Below are 16,018 nucleotides of genomic sequence, written 5' to 3'. Positions count from 1 at the left end.
TTGAAGAGTTATAAATTCCACAAGTGCATTGCAGCCATGTGTCGATAAAGGTGTCAGTAGCAACGAAAGTGTTGCAGACATGTAAATACTTTCTGTTGTTGATCTTTGCTACTGCAGTTCTCAGCATGCCAGACAAATGCAAATAATGAAGCACTCAATTGCTCCAGCCCCAGAAACCTGTTCCTTCTCTGTGTAACCTTTGACAGCAGCTCTTCCTGCTCTGGAGTCTGGTATATGACTGTGGAACCAGCTTTGAGGAGGGTTAAATCTCTACCTCTTGCCTGTGTTAAATCATGTAGGATATCTTTCTTCAGAGACATGTATAGTTTTTCTTCTTTGTCTCGGCCTTCCCTCTTGTTTTGTATTTATCTTAGAATGTCTGAAATGTATTGTTGATTCAGTAAAGTGGGAATATCAGTTTAAATGATAATGTGTTTAGCTTTCTGATTCCTATATATTGGATTCTTCCAAGCTTCTTATTGATGCTTCCTATTGATACATGGTTTTGCCAGTTTGTTTGATCTTGGCAGGTAGTAGCAGAGTACTTCTCATTTACTTTGTGTTACACATAGGGTTTCCTATAGATCTGTACCTGTATTTCAAATGATCATGGGACAGGACTATAACTTCTGAACTTGCTTTAGAGGTACATTACAACAGAAACACAGAGGATATCCCTTGTGGGGCTGTTTGCTTATTGGTCACGGGAAAGTTGAAGTACACACATACAATGGTAGTCAGTGTTCAGTGAACATGTTAATTGTTTAGTAAACATAATTCTTCCACCTCCCAACAAGCTGTTTCCATGCTTAAGTGCTGTGGTAAGATGACAGTGTCCTCTGCTCTGCCCTAATTTCAGTGGTTGTACGACAATGTTCAATTTATTTAATTTAAGAAATGTTGAGGAAAAGTGACCTAAGGTATGAAGTAAATCATATATTGTTTTAGAACCACTCTCAAGCTTAACAGCATGAAATGCAAAATCCATAGAAGTCTAAAGCAGGATGATGTCAGTGATCCTGCAACACTTAGAAGCCTTCTCTGGGCACTTGAGCTCAGCTGTTCACTCAGGTGACTGGTTTCCTGCAATCTCCTGGAGGAATGAGTCAGCCCCCTACCTCTCAAAAGGAGAAAACCAGCTCTTAAAACTGAAAAGGAGAAAAAAAAAAGGCTTGCATAGAGTTTAGTAGCCTATCTGAAAATCTTCTTTCGCTAGGGGTTGAACTGTCATTTACAAGAGCTGAAAACAAACGGTGCTGCCTCAATATTTGTAGCCATTGATACAAACAAATACTTTGATACAAAGATTTTGGTAATGCCTGTCAGTATTTGCTCACACACATACTGTATTTGTGACACCTCTGGAGATGGAAATGGGGGGATTGAAGACTTCAGGACTCTTTCTGACTGGTACTTCAGTCCTGCTTCTCTGTGAACAGCGAAGCCTTTGCTGTATGAAAACAGACTACCTCCCCCAGCATAATCAGTGGTAAATGTGAAGGCAGTTTGCCTTTAGCACCTGTTTGGTTTTTACAGCTGTTCTTTTTCTGAAGATCATAATGCTCCAAGTTTATAGTCAAACTGAAGTGTAGGACAGCTGGTACTGAGAAAGCAGAAATAAAAATACAGCACATTGTGGTAATAATAAGCATATCAGACCTCAGATTTGCTTACTTTGACCTGTATGTTACACATGCATTCACATGTTTTCAGCTGTGGTTATTTCACCAGAAGTAATGCAGCTTTTGAATAAACAGGAAGCTACAAGAATGTGAGGAGCTGGTAGAACATATCCAGTATCCTTTTTCCTCTGGCTTCCCTGTCTTTGTTAATGTGACATTATGAAAAGTTCATGTGACTCATCTGTTTCTTGTCATTGGAGGACAGAACTATAAAAAGATATGGAAGCAGTAGTTGGATTTATGAATAGGAAGAAAATTAACCTGACATGGAAAAATTCTGATGTTTATTTAGGAGACTGATGTTTATTTAGGAGAGGATGAATAGAAACAAGCTGAGATTTACACATGATTCCACCTCCTGGTTTTTGAGTCTTTGCATAATGTCAGAGTTTCAAATCCAGTTTTTCTTTGGAACTTCATGTAGGGACATACTGCTATTATAACAAACAAATGCCTTTTGCTCTCCATTAAATCAGTTACAATAACTTTGGAACCTTAGTGACTTGTGAAGTCTTAGTGTCTTGTGAAGTGTTCTCATAACTATGACAAGTTGCACTGTGCTTTAATCAAAATGTCCAGTGCAGATGGACTACCCCCCTTTAGATTAGTGCATGTGTCAATATTTCAAAGGCTAACAAAAATTAGAGTGCATGTGACCCTCTTTCAAGCTTCTTGGCCATTTTTTAGGACCTTCAATGGGAATGAAGGTCCTAAAAAATGAAGGTATACAAATGTGCCCCTTGTTCTGCTTTGGATGTTCAATGCTTTTCCTTTTAGATAGATTGAAGGAAAAACTAGCTGTATCATGTTACCTGAATCATGCTACAGAGAATCATGCTTGGCAGTACAGGTTTGTCAGACTTGTGCTGTTTTGGACTGAGGTTGAGGGAAAATGGCAGTGAGAAGAGTGGGACATGACACATTTGATTTCTCTGGTTATATCTTGGACATGACACGCCTCACTGGGCCTCTTTGGACTCTACTACTTTTACATGCCTACTTGAGTGCTTCATGAAAAATGTCTTTTAAATGGCACCTCACTTACCAAGAAGAATTGAGACTTACCAAGAATTGAGACTTATCTTGCTTGGAACCTGTTTAGGCTCCCATTTCTGTAAGTCACTTCTCATTCTGGCACAGCATCATGTTCGTAGTTACTTTTCCACTCAGTGCCTTTAAATAGTTGATGGCCTCAGAGTACATGGTTCTCCTGATCCCATGCTGAATTCAAGTTTGTACTCTTCTTCTGCTCTTAATTACACCCTTTGACTTAATCACTACAGTGAATACTGATTCCTGGTAAAGCTGAAAATTATACTTGTAGAAGTTTTCTATTTAAGCAAAGTCTTTTTTGTAGTAGTTCTGCATCAAAAAGAAATACCTCAAACAAGAAATAAAAAACTGAACTGAACTAATTGAGTTTTTTTTGGTGTATCTGTGATGTTCATTCAGAGCAAAATTTATTATGGAAAGAGTAGGACACAGTTCCTTGAAATTGTCTTGTTGGCATCCAGCTCAAGTTGAGGAGGCTGCCAAACCTGGTAGTAAGTACAGGCTGGTGAAATGATGTGGTACTAAGAACCAAAAGTAGAACACTAGGGCTTGGACAGCCTGTTGATCTTCTCTAGAACAGAAGAATATTCTTCTGCCTATTTCCAATCTCCATACTATTACTCTTTTTACTTATGTTCCTCTCCCCATTTATTTTACATGTTTTTGAAGAAGAGATGTAATAACAAGAGGTATTACAAGTCTTTGTTTTCAGAGAGGGAGTGGTCTTTTGGTCTCTGTCGGGTTTTTTGTTTGCTTGGGTGGTTGTTTTGTTTTTGACATAGTTCTGAAAGGTTTTTGAAAGCATTGTTGAGAGTTTAAAGACAAAACTGGTTGCAAAGGTACTCAGTTCTAAGAAGTCGTCTGGTTGCTTACTTTTTATAAGTCAGCTAAGAAAAGCATGGATTGAGGATGTATTCCTGTCTAAGAAAATACATGGTGATGTTATCATTTATATCCATCATGTATGAGAAAACTGACCTGCAAAGAGCAAATTCTGTGAGCTTGTCCAGGCTCTGCAGACAGCTGGCAAGGCAGCTTTGCTGCTGTCAGTCCATGGGTGTGTGGGCAGCAGGCTTGGGGCAGCGAGTGAACTTGTGCTGCCTCCAGCGTGGCTGTGTCCCATGGGCTGTGAGTTCAGTGGGAGCCACCCATCACCTTCTGAAGGCCCTGCTTGCCCTTGGGTCTCCACAGCTGGCAACCTTTCCTTCATCGTTTTTAAAAGCATTGCTCAAATGTCCTCAGGCAATGCTTCAACTTCTGGCATTCTCGCTTCCAAAACCTTCACGGCTCTTTTGGGTTCCCTAGCCTGATCTGTGCTTGATTCGAAGAAGTTTTGATGGCATGACCCAAGAGCTGAAACTGCAGCATACTGCAGCATTTTAATGAGGTTGCTAAACCTACCTCAGTTTGAAGACAGCTTTAGAAATAGAGATCTACTGCAAGCTAGGCTTGCATTTCTGGTACTGGATTTGGATTTTAAAGCACCACTGTCATACGATTTTTTGAAGTTCATTATGTGTCATCTGAAATCTTGCTTTAAAGAGTTGTCTAGTTGTGTTCTTGCTTTGAAATCTGTAGAACTATAGATAGATAGCTGTCATTTCCAGACATGGCAAGATTACTACAGTTCATTGTTGTCAGTAGCTATTGTGTGCAGTCAGGATGTCCTGGGGAAAGAGAGTGCGTGGTTTAAAGTTGACGTTAAGTACATCAGCATTCCAGTGGTGGTAAGCTAGAAAAAAGCTGGTGGTGTTCTACTGAATTACTAAGAGATTAGATTAACCTGTTTTGGAAGAAGTGAAAAGAAGTAAATCTGTAAAAATTTGGGATTTGTTATTCCTTTTGTGATGGATCCTGAAAAGAAAGGATTTCTCTGGCATATAAAGTGTAAAGCTTAACAAAACTCTTCCTGGAACAGGAAGGCAGAGTGAAACAGACTTTCTTTAGGGAAAGGCTCTCTATATTAATGTCTTGTTAGCTAAGTGAAAGAAGTGCTCTCTCTCCGAAGACACTGCAGCTAATGGATATACAAGTGTTTCCATGGTAAGTGCTTTGAATATATAGACAATTTTTGCTAATTCCTTCTAATTTTGAAGCAGTTTGCATTTTATGCCAGCTCTTAAATGATTTTTCCAGTCATTAGGGACTGGTAATCAATAGGTCTCCTTGTGACTGTTGTTGCTTAATGATTTGGAATGCAAAGTTTAGACTTAACGCACAACATTATTTCTGCAAAGCTGAGGTTTTCAACTAACCTGAATTTAAAAAAAAATAAAAGAAATCCACTGCTATTTACAAAGTTATTTTAAAAAGAAATAAACCCATGGAGCTTTATCAAATCTCATTTTAAACAAAGGTGCCAGAGGCTTTTTTTTTTTGTAATTACAAAGTGTAGCCAAACAAAGAGGTGGGAGCAGCTGTAATTTAGTAGTGAACTGTGTCAACAGAGACTGGTAATGTTGTTATAATATGCGAGAATTGTTTTTTGCTGTAGGCTTATTACAACATTATTTTGTATTTGCAAGTAATTGTAAAAATAGCCCATGAGAAAAATGTGTATTTTCTGTAATGGCTTTGTATAGAAATAGCTGTCATAAAATGTTGATCAAGTCTGTTGACGTACTTTGTAAAAAGGAATGGATTTAACTGTGTTACTTTACTGGTAAAAAACTTTTCCTTTCACAAAGGAAGTCTAATGGGGGGGAGCAGATTACTGTACTTTCTTTGTTTGTTACCCATTAGTATTTAGGCACCTGGCAGGAAGTTTGAATACTTTTTAAGATTAAAGCCTGTTAATTTGCTGAGAAAATTTGTATAGAATGGCCAACATTTTAACATTATTTTATTTTTACTACTTCTACAAGTAGTTGTATTCTATTTGTACTTGAAATGTAAGGAAGACAAACTAACCTTGCTAGATTTTGCAAAAAGTGATGTGGGTTGAGTACCTGTATGTGTGTCATTGCAGTACCTCTGAAATAGGTGTGAGCATGTGTGACTTACACATCTAGAGAATTAAGAATATTGCATTGCTTAAAAAATAAACTTAAAAAACAGTAAACTGAAAAAAAGAAAACTTTAAAAAAATACTAATGTGAAGTTGTCATTTCTCACAATATAACTCTGGGAAAAACTTCCCTCCAGAGGATACAGCTTCAGCTCAAAGCAATGTATGCAGCTTTTCTACAAAAAATCTCCCAGTCACCATTGATTAAGGAGTTAAGTTGAAACCAGACAAAAATGGTCGTGCTTTTTGTCTTGTCCTTTCTCCCTCCCTCTTCTTGTTTAGTAGTTGTTAATAGAAACTCTGGATGAATCATTCTTGTCTCATTATTCCAGCTTGTTATAGAAGTGTGCTAAATGCTGTGTTGAGTAGTTAAGTACTTGATCACCACTTTAAACTGTCTAATTTGTCCAGCAACACTCTTCTTCCTATTTGGGACCACCAATAGTTATGCTGAGTTTCCTCCCCACTTTTAACAGGAAAATCTGAGGGGCTTTTGCCAGACTGTGGAGCTAATAATTGAAGGGTTTTGCAGTGGACACACTTTTGATAGCTTTCTGCTTGCCTGTACTCAAGCCAGAAATGCTGTATTCTGGATTGCATTCAGTTGAGGGGGCACCCCCACAAACTACTGCTCCTGTTTGGAATTCTGAAATTTCTACTCAGAAAAGAAACAGCTGTTCCAATATCTGACTGCATTTGTGAGCTGCTTTGTGGTGCTGCTGCTGCTGTGTGATTTGACTCTGGTTGGTCAATGACTGTTTTTGTTCATGCATTACCAACATTTCCACACAAAGCTGCTCCTTAAGTGGGAAGATACAGGAAGTGCAAAAGTAATCTGATTTCATTGAGGGAAGCATCTGGATTGTGTTAATTTTTTTCCTTTAGTGTTTACTTTCTTACTAATCTTCTTTAAAACCATGTTTTTTCAATTATTCAGAAAAGCATAATGTTGCATGTTCTGTAGGAGACTTTGTGTATAAAATTTGTCTCTAGGCCTGGTAAACTTGCTTAATTGACCCCACCTCTCACTCTTTGGTTTTCTTTATTTTTTTCTTTTTTCTTTTGTAAGCGGTGAACTTCAAAGAAGTTAATGAAGAAAATAAGAGAGAACTCTTCAGTGAAATATTTTCTTCCATTGAAACATTGGCATTCACCTTTGGAAACATGTAAGTTGGAATCCAGAAAGAGTTTTTAAAGAGCTCAATGGAGCCGAATCAAATAAGGACACAACAATAACAAAATCTTTAGGTTTTTTTTTTAACAACTCTTTTCTGATAAAGTAACTTTAATTAGGTCCATCTAGAACAATTTTACTGTTTTGGGTTTTTGTCAGTTTGGTTTTTCCTTAATAAGGAAATCTAGGATGGTATACAAATTGCAGAGAACATAAGATGTCTACTAAAAGTGGTTTGCAGAGCTTTTCAAGGACTGAATTTCTGAATTCAGTGATACAGAATTGCTTGGTGAGGTAAAGTAATGAAGTAACACAATTCTTTGTTTTTCTGGCAGTGTTTCAGACTTCCTTATGGGAGATGTAGACAATGGCTCGTCACTGGGGCTTCCTGTATCTCGGAGAAGTCGGGTAGGCTAAACACGTTCTCGGAGTGTAAATTGATATCTGTTAAAGGAGACTTCAGTTCCACTGAAATTCTCTGCATCATTGGGCTGGGACACTGGGAGTCATCTGTGGTTTAAAACAAGATTTCAACCCAGGAAAAATGTGTATTCAATGTTTCAAATGCTTGAATGTATTCTCAATTCTAAATTATAGTGATGACTTGACAGGTCTACCTGCAGTCATTGTTTTTGAGATTTTTAAATTGGTTAAGTGAAAATAATGGGGAAAAGTAAGATACTTGAATGATTGCTCGCTGAAGTAGTTAGACAATTACCTGTTAAACCTGGAAACCAAAGGGTTAAGGACTTCCTTGTGGCTTTTAAAGACTCATATTTATGACAAAATTACCTTTTCTTCTTTTGGAGCCCACTTCTTGCTGTAACTGTTTCAGCAACAATTCACTAAAAGAACTGTCAGCTTATAGGTAGTCAAAGAAAAGCACCAACATTTTAAACTTTCCTTTAAACACTCTAAAAGTATGATTGAAAAATGCTCAGTACCAAATTCTGTTTTGAATTTTTGTGTATTGAGAAGCAGACTTTCAGGTAAATGAAATAAATTTAAGAGTTGCATGCAAGGAAAATACAATTGATAATTAGTGTGTATTACAAGCTAAGTTGCAGTAAGGTCAAAAATCTTAGATTATGAGTTTTTTTAAAGGCTTTGTTGAAACATACTTAAGACTTAGCATTTCTTCACACAGGCTTGTGTGCAGCAAGCCATGCAGCTACAGCTGTACAGTCTTTTCACACTTTCACTATGTTTGATAATCCATCTTTCTCTCATGTGTTATCACACAAATTCTACTTCTGTAGCTGCTACAAAACTTATCTTCATAAACAATATGGAGGCTACTCAGAAAACTGGTTCCAGCAAACTTCAATTTAGGTCACTGATAAAAAATATGAAATAAAATAGCATAGAACCCAGCATCGCATGTAAATTAAATGAGATTATTTGAAGAAGTACTGGTTTATCTAATTGGTTGACCAGCAGAAGGAAATTGCTGAATATTTCAACATCTTAATCTTGAAATGGTTTTGTATTGCAAAAATATATGCTTGTGGAAAGAGATGGTCTTATATATTGTATTGTGAAGTGAATGATTGATTATTCAAAAGATTGCTCTTCTGAACATGGGGGTGAGGGGAAGGCCAAGGGGAAATGTGAATATAGTGAAATGAAGAAGGAATTCCATTCTAGATGTTTCAGAAATCAGCTTATGTTTAAAACTTTGCTTTTGTAGCATCTCATGCTTTTCCTAATGTGAAGGTGAGCAATTATAAATTTTGGAGCAGGTAGGGTGGCATACTTCAGTTTCTTAGAAATCTGTCTGAAATGCATTTTCATTTAGGCAAATAAATACACATTTAACAGGTGAATCATTTCACTTTGATTTACAATTCAGAGAGGAATTTGGAGGCCAGCTAGGAGTTGAGTGTTAACAGGAGTTAAATGCAAAATATTTAATAGCTGTTCAACTTTTTCTGTAGGTGTGTGTGTTCAGTGATCATAGCAGCTAGCTGTATTTTAAACAGAACATAACATTTTGGTAGAATTTAACATGTAAATACTCTGAGGGTTGATTAAGGAGAAATATTTTAATTGCCTCTTTAGTTAGGGACCTCCCTAATTAAGCTGATGAGGATGGCTCCAAGGAGGGGGGTGGGCAGAGCTGATCTTGCTTCTCTTGACTGCAGGGGAGTCTACATTCTTTACTTTAGGCATTCCACTTGGAAGCTTAAGTTTAATGATATGTATACCCCCTCTTAGCAAATGTAATTGCTCTCATTTTAGCTCTTGTAGTTCAACCAGATGTACAAGGTGGAAGCAAAGATTTTTTAATTAAAAACAAAAGCATTTTAAAATATACTGGAAGAGACCAGACAGACATGTCTGACCTTTCATTACTCAACAAGCTATTTGAATGCTATTTGATGCTGTGCAGATCTGAGAGCATAATAAAGAAGGATAAAATTTTCAAAGTGTGTGAAGAGATTGCCTGTGTTAGGGGGAGAATCAGGTAATGAGGGGGAGAAGAGGCAGAAGAGACAGGTTGAAGTTGGAAATGAAAGTCAGGGTTTTCATTTTGCTAGGACTGCTGGGATTGGGTTGCTTGTGGGGGACAAGCTGCATGGATCATGTTCTGATAAGTTGTAGATAAAAGATTTGACATAGATAAAAGCATTTGTTCATGCTTGCTTCTAAAATGTGCTATTACATATTTGCAGTGGGTGAATGTGAAAGAATGAGTGACCTTTGATTAGCTGCATTAACCAGTGTGCCTGATTTACTGGAGAGGAGTGAACAGTTTTCAGGACTGCAATGATTTGGGTCTTAAAGAAATGGGAAAAAAATTTTAGAACCAGAACTTTAAAAGTGCATCAAGTTAATATAAAGTGTGGAGGTTTTCTAATTGTTTTTACTCACCTAACAACTTTTAAATAATCTTGAAGACAGTAATGCTTTATAGAAAATCTGAACTAAATCTAGGAATGTTCAAGCTTTCTCTGCAACCAAATATTGATCCATTGCTAAATTCAGATTTTAGGGTTTTTTTACTAATTTAGCTGGGAACAGCTTTGGATAGATTTCCCACCTGTTCTGGAAAAACCCTTCCGTTTTGTTGAAACTCTCTTGTATTAGACAGCCACTGTAATAGCAACAAAGGGGGTCTTTAGGCTGTAATTTGATTCTGTTTGATGTCATTGATGATTAATACCTTGCATGTTTTGGTCTTTGGAAAAGCTGCTTCTGCTGTGAAGTAAACAATGATTCTTGAGAGATTTTTGTGTGATTTATGATCAATTTTCATTTGCATTAAAAAACACCAACAAACCGAAACTACTTTTCTCATTGATAACTGTGCTCCGTTTAGCGAATGTCAAATGCCGAATTCTAAATGGAAATAAGCTGTTCCTGCAAAGCTTAAGGACACTTTGCAGCTATTTCTTAGCCTTTGTTTTCTGTCTGCTTTGTGCTTCAAAGTTTTCAAAAGTAGTTTATCCATTTAAAATTATGTAGGGTTTGATGTCTGTCTTTGTTTTGGTTTGGCTTTTAAGGGGGTAGTGGTTACAAAGTAAACTTCTTATTTATTTAAATTTGTTGAGTAGTCAGGTCTACAGCACAGTCTTACAAATAATTCAACTTGCACAATTCAAGGGGTAGCAAAATGCAATGAGGACAAAGGTAGGGATGACGTGATGTGCTAAATTCCTTTTATTATTGGATTACTTTCTGTCAGGTTGTACTGATTCTCAGGGTTTCATTAGCAAGTGTTACTAGTCAGCTGTTGTGCCTGCAGTGCACCACCTGCAAGTAATTTACAAAAAACTTTATTCCCTTGAGGAAGAAATACAGGATTATAATGGCTTGTAGAATGGTGTCTGTTTTATGTATCTGGCATTAAGTCTGTGTGAAAAGGTTTTTAAAAGATAGGTAGGGATTTAAGAAAAGCTGGATCTCACTTAATTGTTTAACAAATCTGGTTGTTATTTAACTCTTTCAGCACAGACTTTCAAGATTGTTCATGTAAAGGTATATGATTCCTTGCTATTTAATCTTTTTCATTTGCCAGCAATGGGGGTTTAAAAAATGTTGTGCCTTAGATGAGAGTGATGGTGCAGTTTGCTTTACCTGCTCTATCTGTGAAAAAATAAAGAGGCAGCTAATGCCATTTATGTTGTTAGCTTTCAGTTCCAATGAGAGATTTGCTTTGCTAACTTAATGTTTTATTTCTTGCACACCAGTCTTTTGAGAATCTTTCTGTGGAGTCTGGGGGTTCACTGCATGAAAGGGATGATATTCAAGGTAGGTAATTCATTTAACATTGTAAACACTGTTTTGTAATCCGTGGGGTTTTTTTCTTCTAAAAAATGTTCTAAGTTGCTTGGTCACTATTTTACACCTATGCTGCCTTTACAACTTCACTGGGGGGGAAAAAAAAGTTATTGCCAAGGTTTCATTCTTTTGTAAATAATCAGCCTAGGCTGGTTTTGGGTTTTTTGGTGGTGGGAGAGCTAAGGCCTGAAGCACCTTCTGTGTGTTGTCATACGATGGGTGTTTGTTGGGTCACTTTTTGAAGAAAGTTGTGCTGACCATATGACTACTCCAGATAAAATACTATGACCCTTTAATTTGTTCTAAAACCTCTGTCAGTCCTGTTTAGAGTCAACTAGCATTAAAGACCAACTCTAGATCAGAGCTGCTTAAGCATTCACAGTTGGCTAATACTGGCTTTGCTCTCAGTGTGTGGTCATGTCTAAAAATCACTTCTTTGTGTTGGATGCTTTATTTGAAGGACATCTTCGAGCAGAGGAGGTTGATAGCATGCTCCTAAGAAATGACAGTGGAATTGAGTCGGCTCTGTCCTATGCTAAAGCATGGTCCAAATATACCAAGGATGTAGTCGCATGGGTAGAAAAAAAGCTTAGCTTGGGTGAGTGGCTCTTTCTGGCATTTAATCAGCTTTATCATGATGAAATTAAATCTGTTGTCAGGCCTCTGTGCTGCAGACTGTCAATAATGTAATTTCTAAATTAGTAGCTGTTCTGCTGAAGTGGACAGAGCTATCATGCATTTCCTACAATTAAAGGCCTGTAACAAAGTCAAGGTGGACCCCTCTGTAGTCTGCTTGTTAAAGGAAGACTGTAAAAAGCATTTAGCATGTGTTATAACTGTTGTTGTGTTATAATGTAAACAGTAACTGTGACATTTTTTTAACAGAGGTGGAGTGTGCTAAAAATTTAGCAAAAATGGCTGAAACTGCTAAAGCTGTTGTTGGACACCAGGTGAGTGTATACCTTGGGAGCTTTATCTTAGTCTTAAATCTTTATTGGATGGCTTGCCCAGGAGTAAAACTCTGATGTTGAGGAATGGATTTTTAAGCTGATACAGAATTTATTTCTATGATAAGGCAGTGGTTAAAAAGATCTTCATTTAGCAAATGGAAAGGTGTAATGAAAATTTGTGTATATATAATATTTTTGTTGAATATGCAGATCCCCAATATTCTTTTTTCTCACTAATATTTTGTATGCTTTGTAATTCAGACTTGTAGACTTTTTTCCTAGTAAAATGAATCACAGATGAGAAATTGGTAATTTTCTACATTTCGACCTGACATTCTTACTATTTTAGTAAATAATTTACTAAATTTAATCGAAAATCTAGTTCAGTTATACAGACATTTACAATGTTATTACACCTCTGTCTTACCTAGAACATGTTTTGTGTAATTTTAGGATTATATGCCATTCCAGTCAATATTCATTAATGCTTTTCAAAATGATGTTGACAACAGTCAACTTTGGCAACAAACAGCTGCTGCTCTCCAGTCTAACAAATTTGTGCAGGTATGCTTAAAAAAAAAAAGCAAAAGTATATATAATTTTATAGCATATTCAAAAAAGCCTATATGCCTTTAATGTACTCCATTAATATTTCCTATTTAGCCTCTTCTTGGAAGGAAAAATGAGTTGGATAGACAAAGGAAAGATATCAAGGACCTTTGGCAGCGAGAACAGAAAAAAATGGTTGGTAATTCTTTCATATCTTAACTGTTCAGTCTAGAATTCTTCAAAAGGATGAAACTTTCAAACTAGCCTGTTCTGCACTTACATTCACGTATAGTCTCTCGAGCATGGTGAAAGTAGATGTAACTGTCAATTTCATGGCAGTCTGGCATTTGTAAGAGGTTGTCTTTCAATGTCAATGTACTTGGTACTGCAGCATACAGACCTGTGCATAAGCCTCTTTAAACATCACATTAAATAACTGAAAAATTAATGTTGTTTATTCTTCTCCTTTTTCTTTGGCTGCATTCTGCAGCAAGAGTTGGAAGCTGCTCTCAGAAAAGCCAAGTTGCTGTATACCCAGCGTCAGGATGAGTATGAAAAGGCAAAATCCTGTACTGCTCGTGCTGAGGAGGAACAGCTCAGCTCAAGTGGAAGCTTTGTGAAAGATTTCAGCAAGCAACTTGAGAAAAAACGAAGGCTAGAAGAGGAAGCTCTTCAAAAGGTAAAGAGGTTTGTCCTTGCTTTTAAAGTTAAGTCTGTACTGGTTTTATTCATGCTTTCCCAAGGAGGGTATTTGAGTAAGTTGAGTTCACATTTTTAATTTTAATCATGCTATGTTCCTTTGGGTTTTTATCTTAAAAGAGAATCTCAAATACAAGCATATTGAGGGGAGATTTTTCTTGCTTCTAGTATCAAGGCCTGTCGTCCATCAACTCTTTATACTTGTGTTTTCTTTAGGCTGAAGAAGCCAATGAACACTATAAAGCAAGCATGGCAGAGGTTGAAGAAAAAAGAAATTATTTGGAAAGCTTTAAAAGTGATGTTTTAACACAGCTTCGGGAGCTTATTTACCAGTGTGATCTTACTCTTAAAGCTGTAAGCATGGTCTTTAAAATACATTTTGTACAGATATTTATATATTGTTAGAACTAAGAGAAGGCCCCATAAGCCTCATTTTAAATAGCAAGTTTTCAAAGGACAGATGTCATGCCAACAGAAAAAGAAGGAAAACTTTTAATCTGTGTTCACTTTCTAGTAGGAGTTAAAAAAAAAAAACCAAACGTGGGGGTTGGGTCTTGAACATTTCTGGGTGTTTCAGAAGCTGTTGCCTTGCAAGCACCCTGACTACACAATCCTTATAAAATATCTCTTCAAAATTTTGATGGCAGTAGTGTTCCTCTGTTGCTTAAGAGTGCAGCATTCTTTGCTCTGATTAGTGCATTAGTAAAGATGTTTGGATCAAGCCTAGCATGGATTTAACACACTTCAGCCTTGCTGGCAGTCTCAGTTACTGCAGGATCTTTTGTGACTAGTAGATTGTACTAGTTTATTGGTGTAATAGGGAAGTGATGGTAAAAACTGCATAGGACATGCACAGTTCTAAAAAAAAAGCTTGAAGAATGTAAGAACACATTATGCCAAGAGATGTTTGGGGATTTTTGTTTGTTTTTTTCTGTTTGTTTGTTTAGAGGAGACAATGAAAATTTAATGCTGGCACGGGGAGGGAAAAAAAAATATCAAACTTAACCCTGCTCCACAAGCAACCCCAAAACCAACACATAAGAGCAGTAGAAAGTATAGACAGACTTGTCAGTTCAAGTATATTTAAATTGCAGACTACTTTGCAACCTGAAAGCTGATGAAGCAGTTAGGCAGTGTCCCCCTTTTCTGGTCCCCGGCATATGATAAAATCTTTTAGAAGTGTCAGGTAATTTAATGGAGAAAGTGTTCACCTAATCTCTGTGCTGGGACAAGACAATAATGAGCTCACCTGGGTTTGGAATTCCAGCTACTTCATTATTGTAGTGATGACTAATATTCACTCCAGAACATGAAAAAAGCCTTTCTGATAGCAAAAGCCCTGGTTGTTTATCTTGATCAACCCAAAGTGAGAAAAAATGGGAATTGCCTTTGCTAGTGGGAGGATTCAATAACCCAGAGAGGAGGGAAATACTTATGTCTCCATTACAGATGAAGCTTGTGCAAATCTCCTGAAAGTTGACTGTAAAAAGGAATATGTTACTATTTTCTAGAAGTTTTCTAGTCTTATTGTTCAAATAATCTTCTGCTAGGGTATTAATTTGAGTTGAACAAAGTGTAAGTAAAATATTTAGTAAATGATCTACAAATAATGAAAATCTTTCTCCCAACAGGCAACAGTTAACCTGTTCCAGCTGCAGCATGCTCAGGTTGTATCTCTGCCAGTTAACTGCCAGTCCCTCTGTGAGAGTGCCAAACTCTATGACCCTGGTCAGCAGTATTCAGAGTTTGTGAAAAGTTTGCCAAAGGATGGTGTTCCTGTTGAATCAGGTTGTTTTGAAACCCAGAATTCCCAGATTGATGGGTAAGTGCGAAAGTACAGGTGGCAGCTGCTTGGTTTAAAGTGCAACACTTAGGCGTATGTGTTTAACAATAAAACAATATTTTTGGAGGAACTAAAGGAATCCTGGTGTTTTACCATGTTTTACTATTCTCTTAGTCTCATCTTTTAGATGGTAGATTATATATAATTTTGACATCAAAATCTGCCTCTGATTTCTAAGGCAGAATGTTATTTCATGCAAAAATACTTGCTAAAGCATTGACAATTGTTGTGCAAGACTGACTTTTTACTGTTTTAATATAGATACTGGTTAATAGGAAAAGAGTAAGTTTTGGATTTGGTAGGGTTGTGTGGCAGTAGTACTTGAAAATCAGAAATTTAGAAAGTCTGAAGAGGTAGTTTTCCTCTTCCACAAGCCTTGCTGCTACATACAGTAGCTTCTTTCATACTGTTTACATTTGGCAACTTTTTGGCAGGAAATGTGTCTCGATTTCTCATGCTATGTGCCTAAAAAAAGCTCAGAATCCATTTGTAGGGACGTGTTATAACTTAATTATTTTTTCCAACCTGTATGAAATAGAAGTTTTTATTATTAAACTATGAAAGATCCAGCTAATGTGGAAGTAAAGACTTCAAGATAAAGACAGCTCTTTGTGTCAGCATGCCAAATGTTTTACCATCTTTAATTTGTTGTAAAATGGTCATCTTGGCACTAAAGCAGCAGAATATCCATTTCAATCTGTGTGTTTCACAGTTCTACAGGAAAGCATCGTCATCGTTTTTCAAAAGGAAACTAAATACAAAAACCCAAATGCTTGA

At 36.8% G+C, this 16,018-nt stretch overlaps 1 protein-coding gene across 5 annotated transcripts in view; it reads left to right on the top strand.

Moving 5' to 3' along the window:
• ARHGAP29 (Rho GTPase activating protein 29) overlaps positions 1 to 16,018 on the top strand; it is a 45,300-nt gene that overhangs the window by 19,435 nt on the left and 9,847 nt on the right. For all 5 annotated transcript variants that reach the window (XM_066555923.1, XM_066555921.1, XM_066555924.1 and 2 more), the window contains exons 3-12: positions 6,812 to 6,908; positions 7,252 to 7,324; positions 11,110 to 11,170; positions 11,661 to 11,798; positions 12,086 to 12,150; positions 12,604 to 12,714; positions 12,814 to 12,894; positions 13,190 to 13,378; positions 13,615 to 13,752; positions 15,030 to 15,220. In XM_066555923.1, coding sequence (XP_066412020.1) covers positions 6,812 to 6,908; positions 7,252 to 7,324; positions 11,110 to 11,170; positions 11,661 to 11,798; positions 12,086 to 12,150; positions 12,604 to 12,714; positions 12,814 to 12,894; positions 13,190 to 13,378; positions 13,615 to 13,752; positions 15,030 to 15,220 — 1,144 coding nt within the window. The remainder of the gene's footprint in view (positions 1 to 6,811; positions 6,909 to 7,251; positions 7,325 to 11,109; positions 11,171 to 11,660; positions 11,799 to 12,085; positions 12,151 to 12,603; positions 12,715 to 12,813; positions 12,895 to 13,189; positions 13,379 to 13,614; positions 13,753 to 15,029; positions 15,221 to 16,018) is intronic.

Source organism: Molothrus aeneus, chromosome 9, assembly GCF_037042795.1.
Source record: "Molothrus aeneus isolate 106 chromosome 9, BPBGC_Maene_1.0, whole genome shotgun sequence".
Taxonomy (NCBI): domain Eukaryota; kingdom Metazoa; phylum Chordata; class Aves; order Passeriformes; family Icteridae; genus Molothrus; species Molothrus aeneus.
Note: the sequence above shows the minus strand (reverse complement) of the source record. Positions and strands in the feature narration are given on the sequence as shown.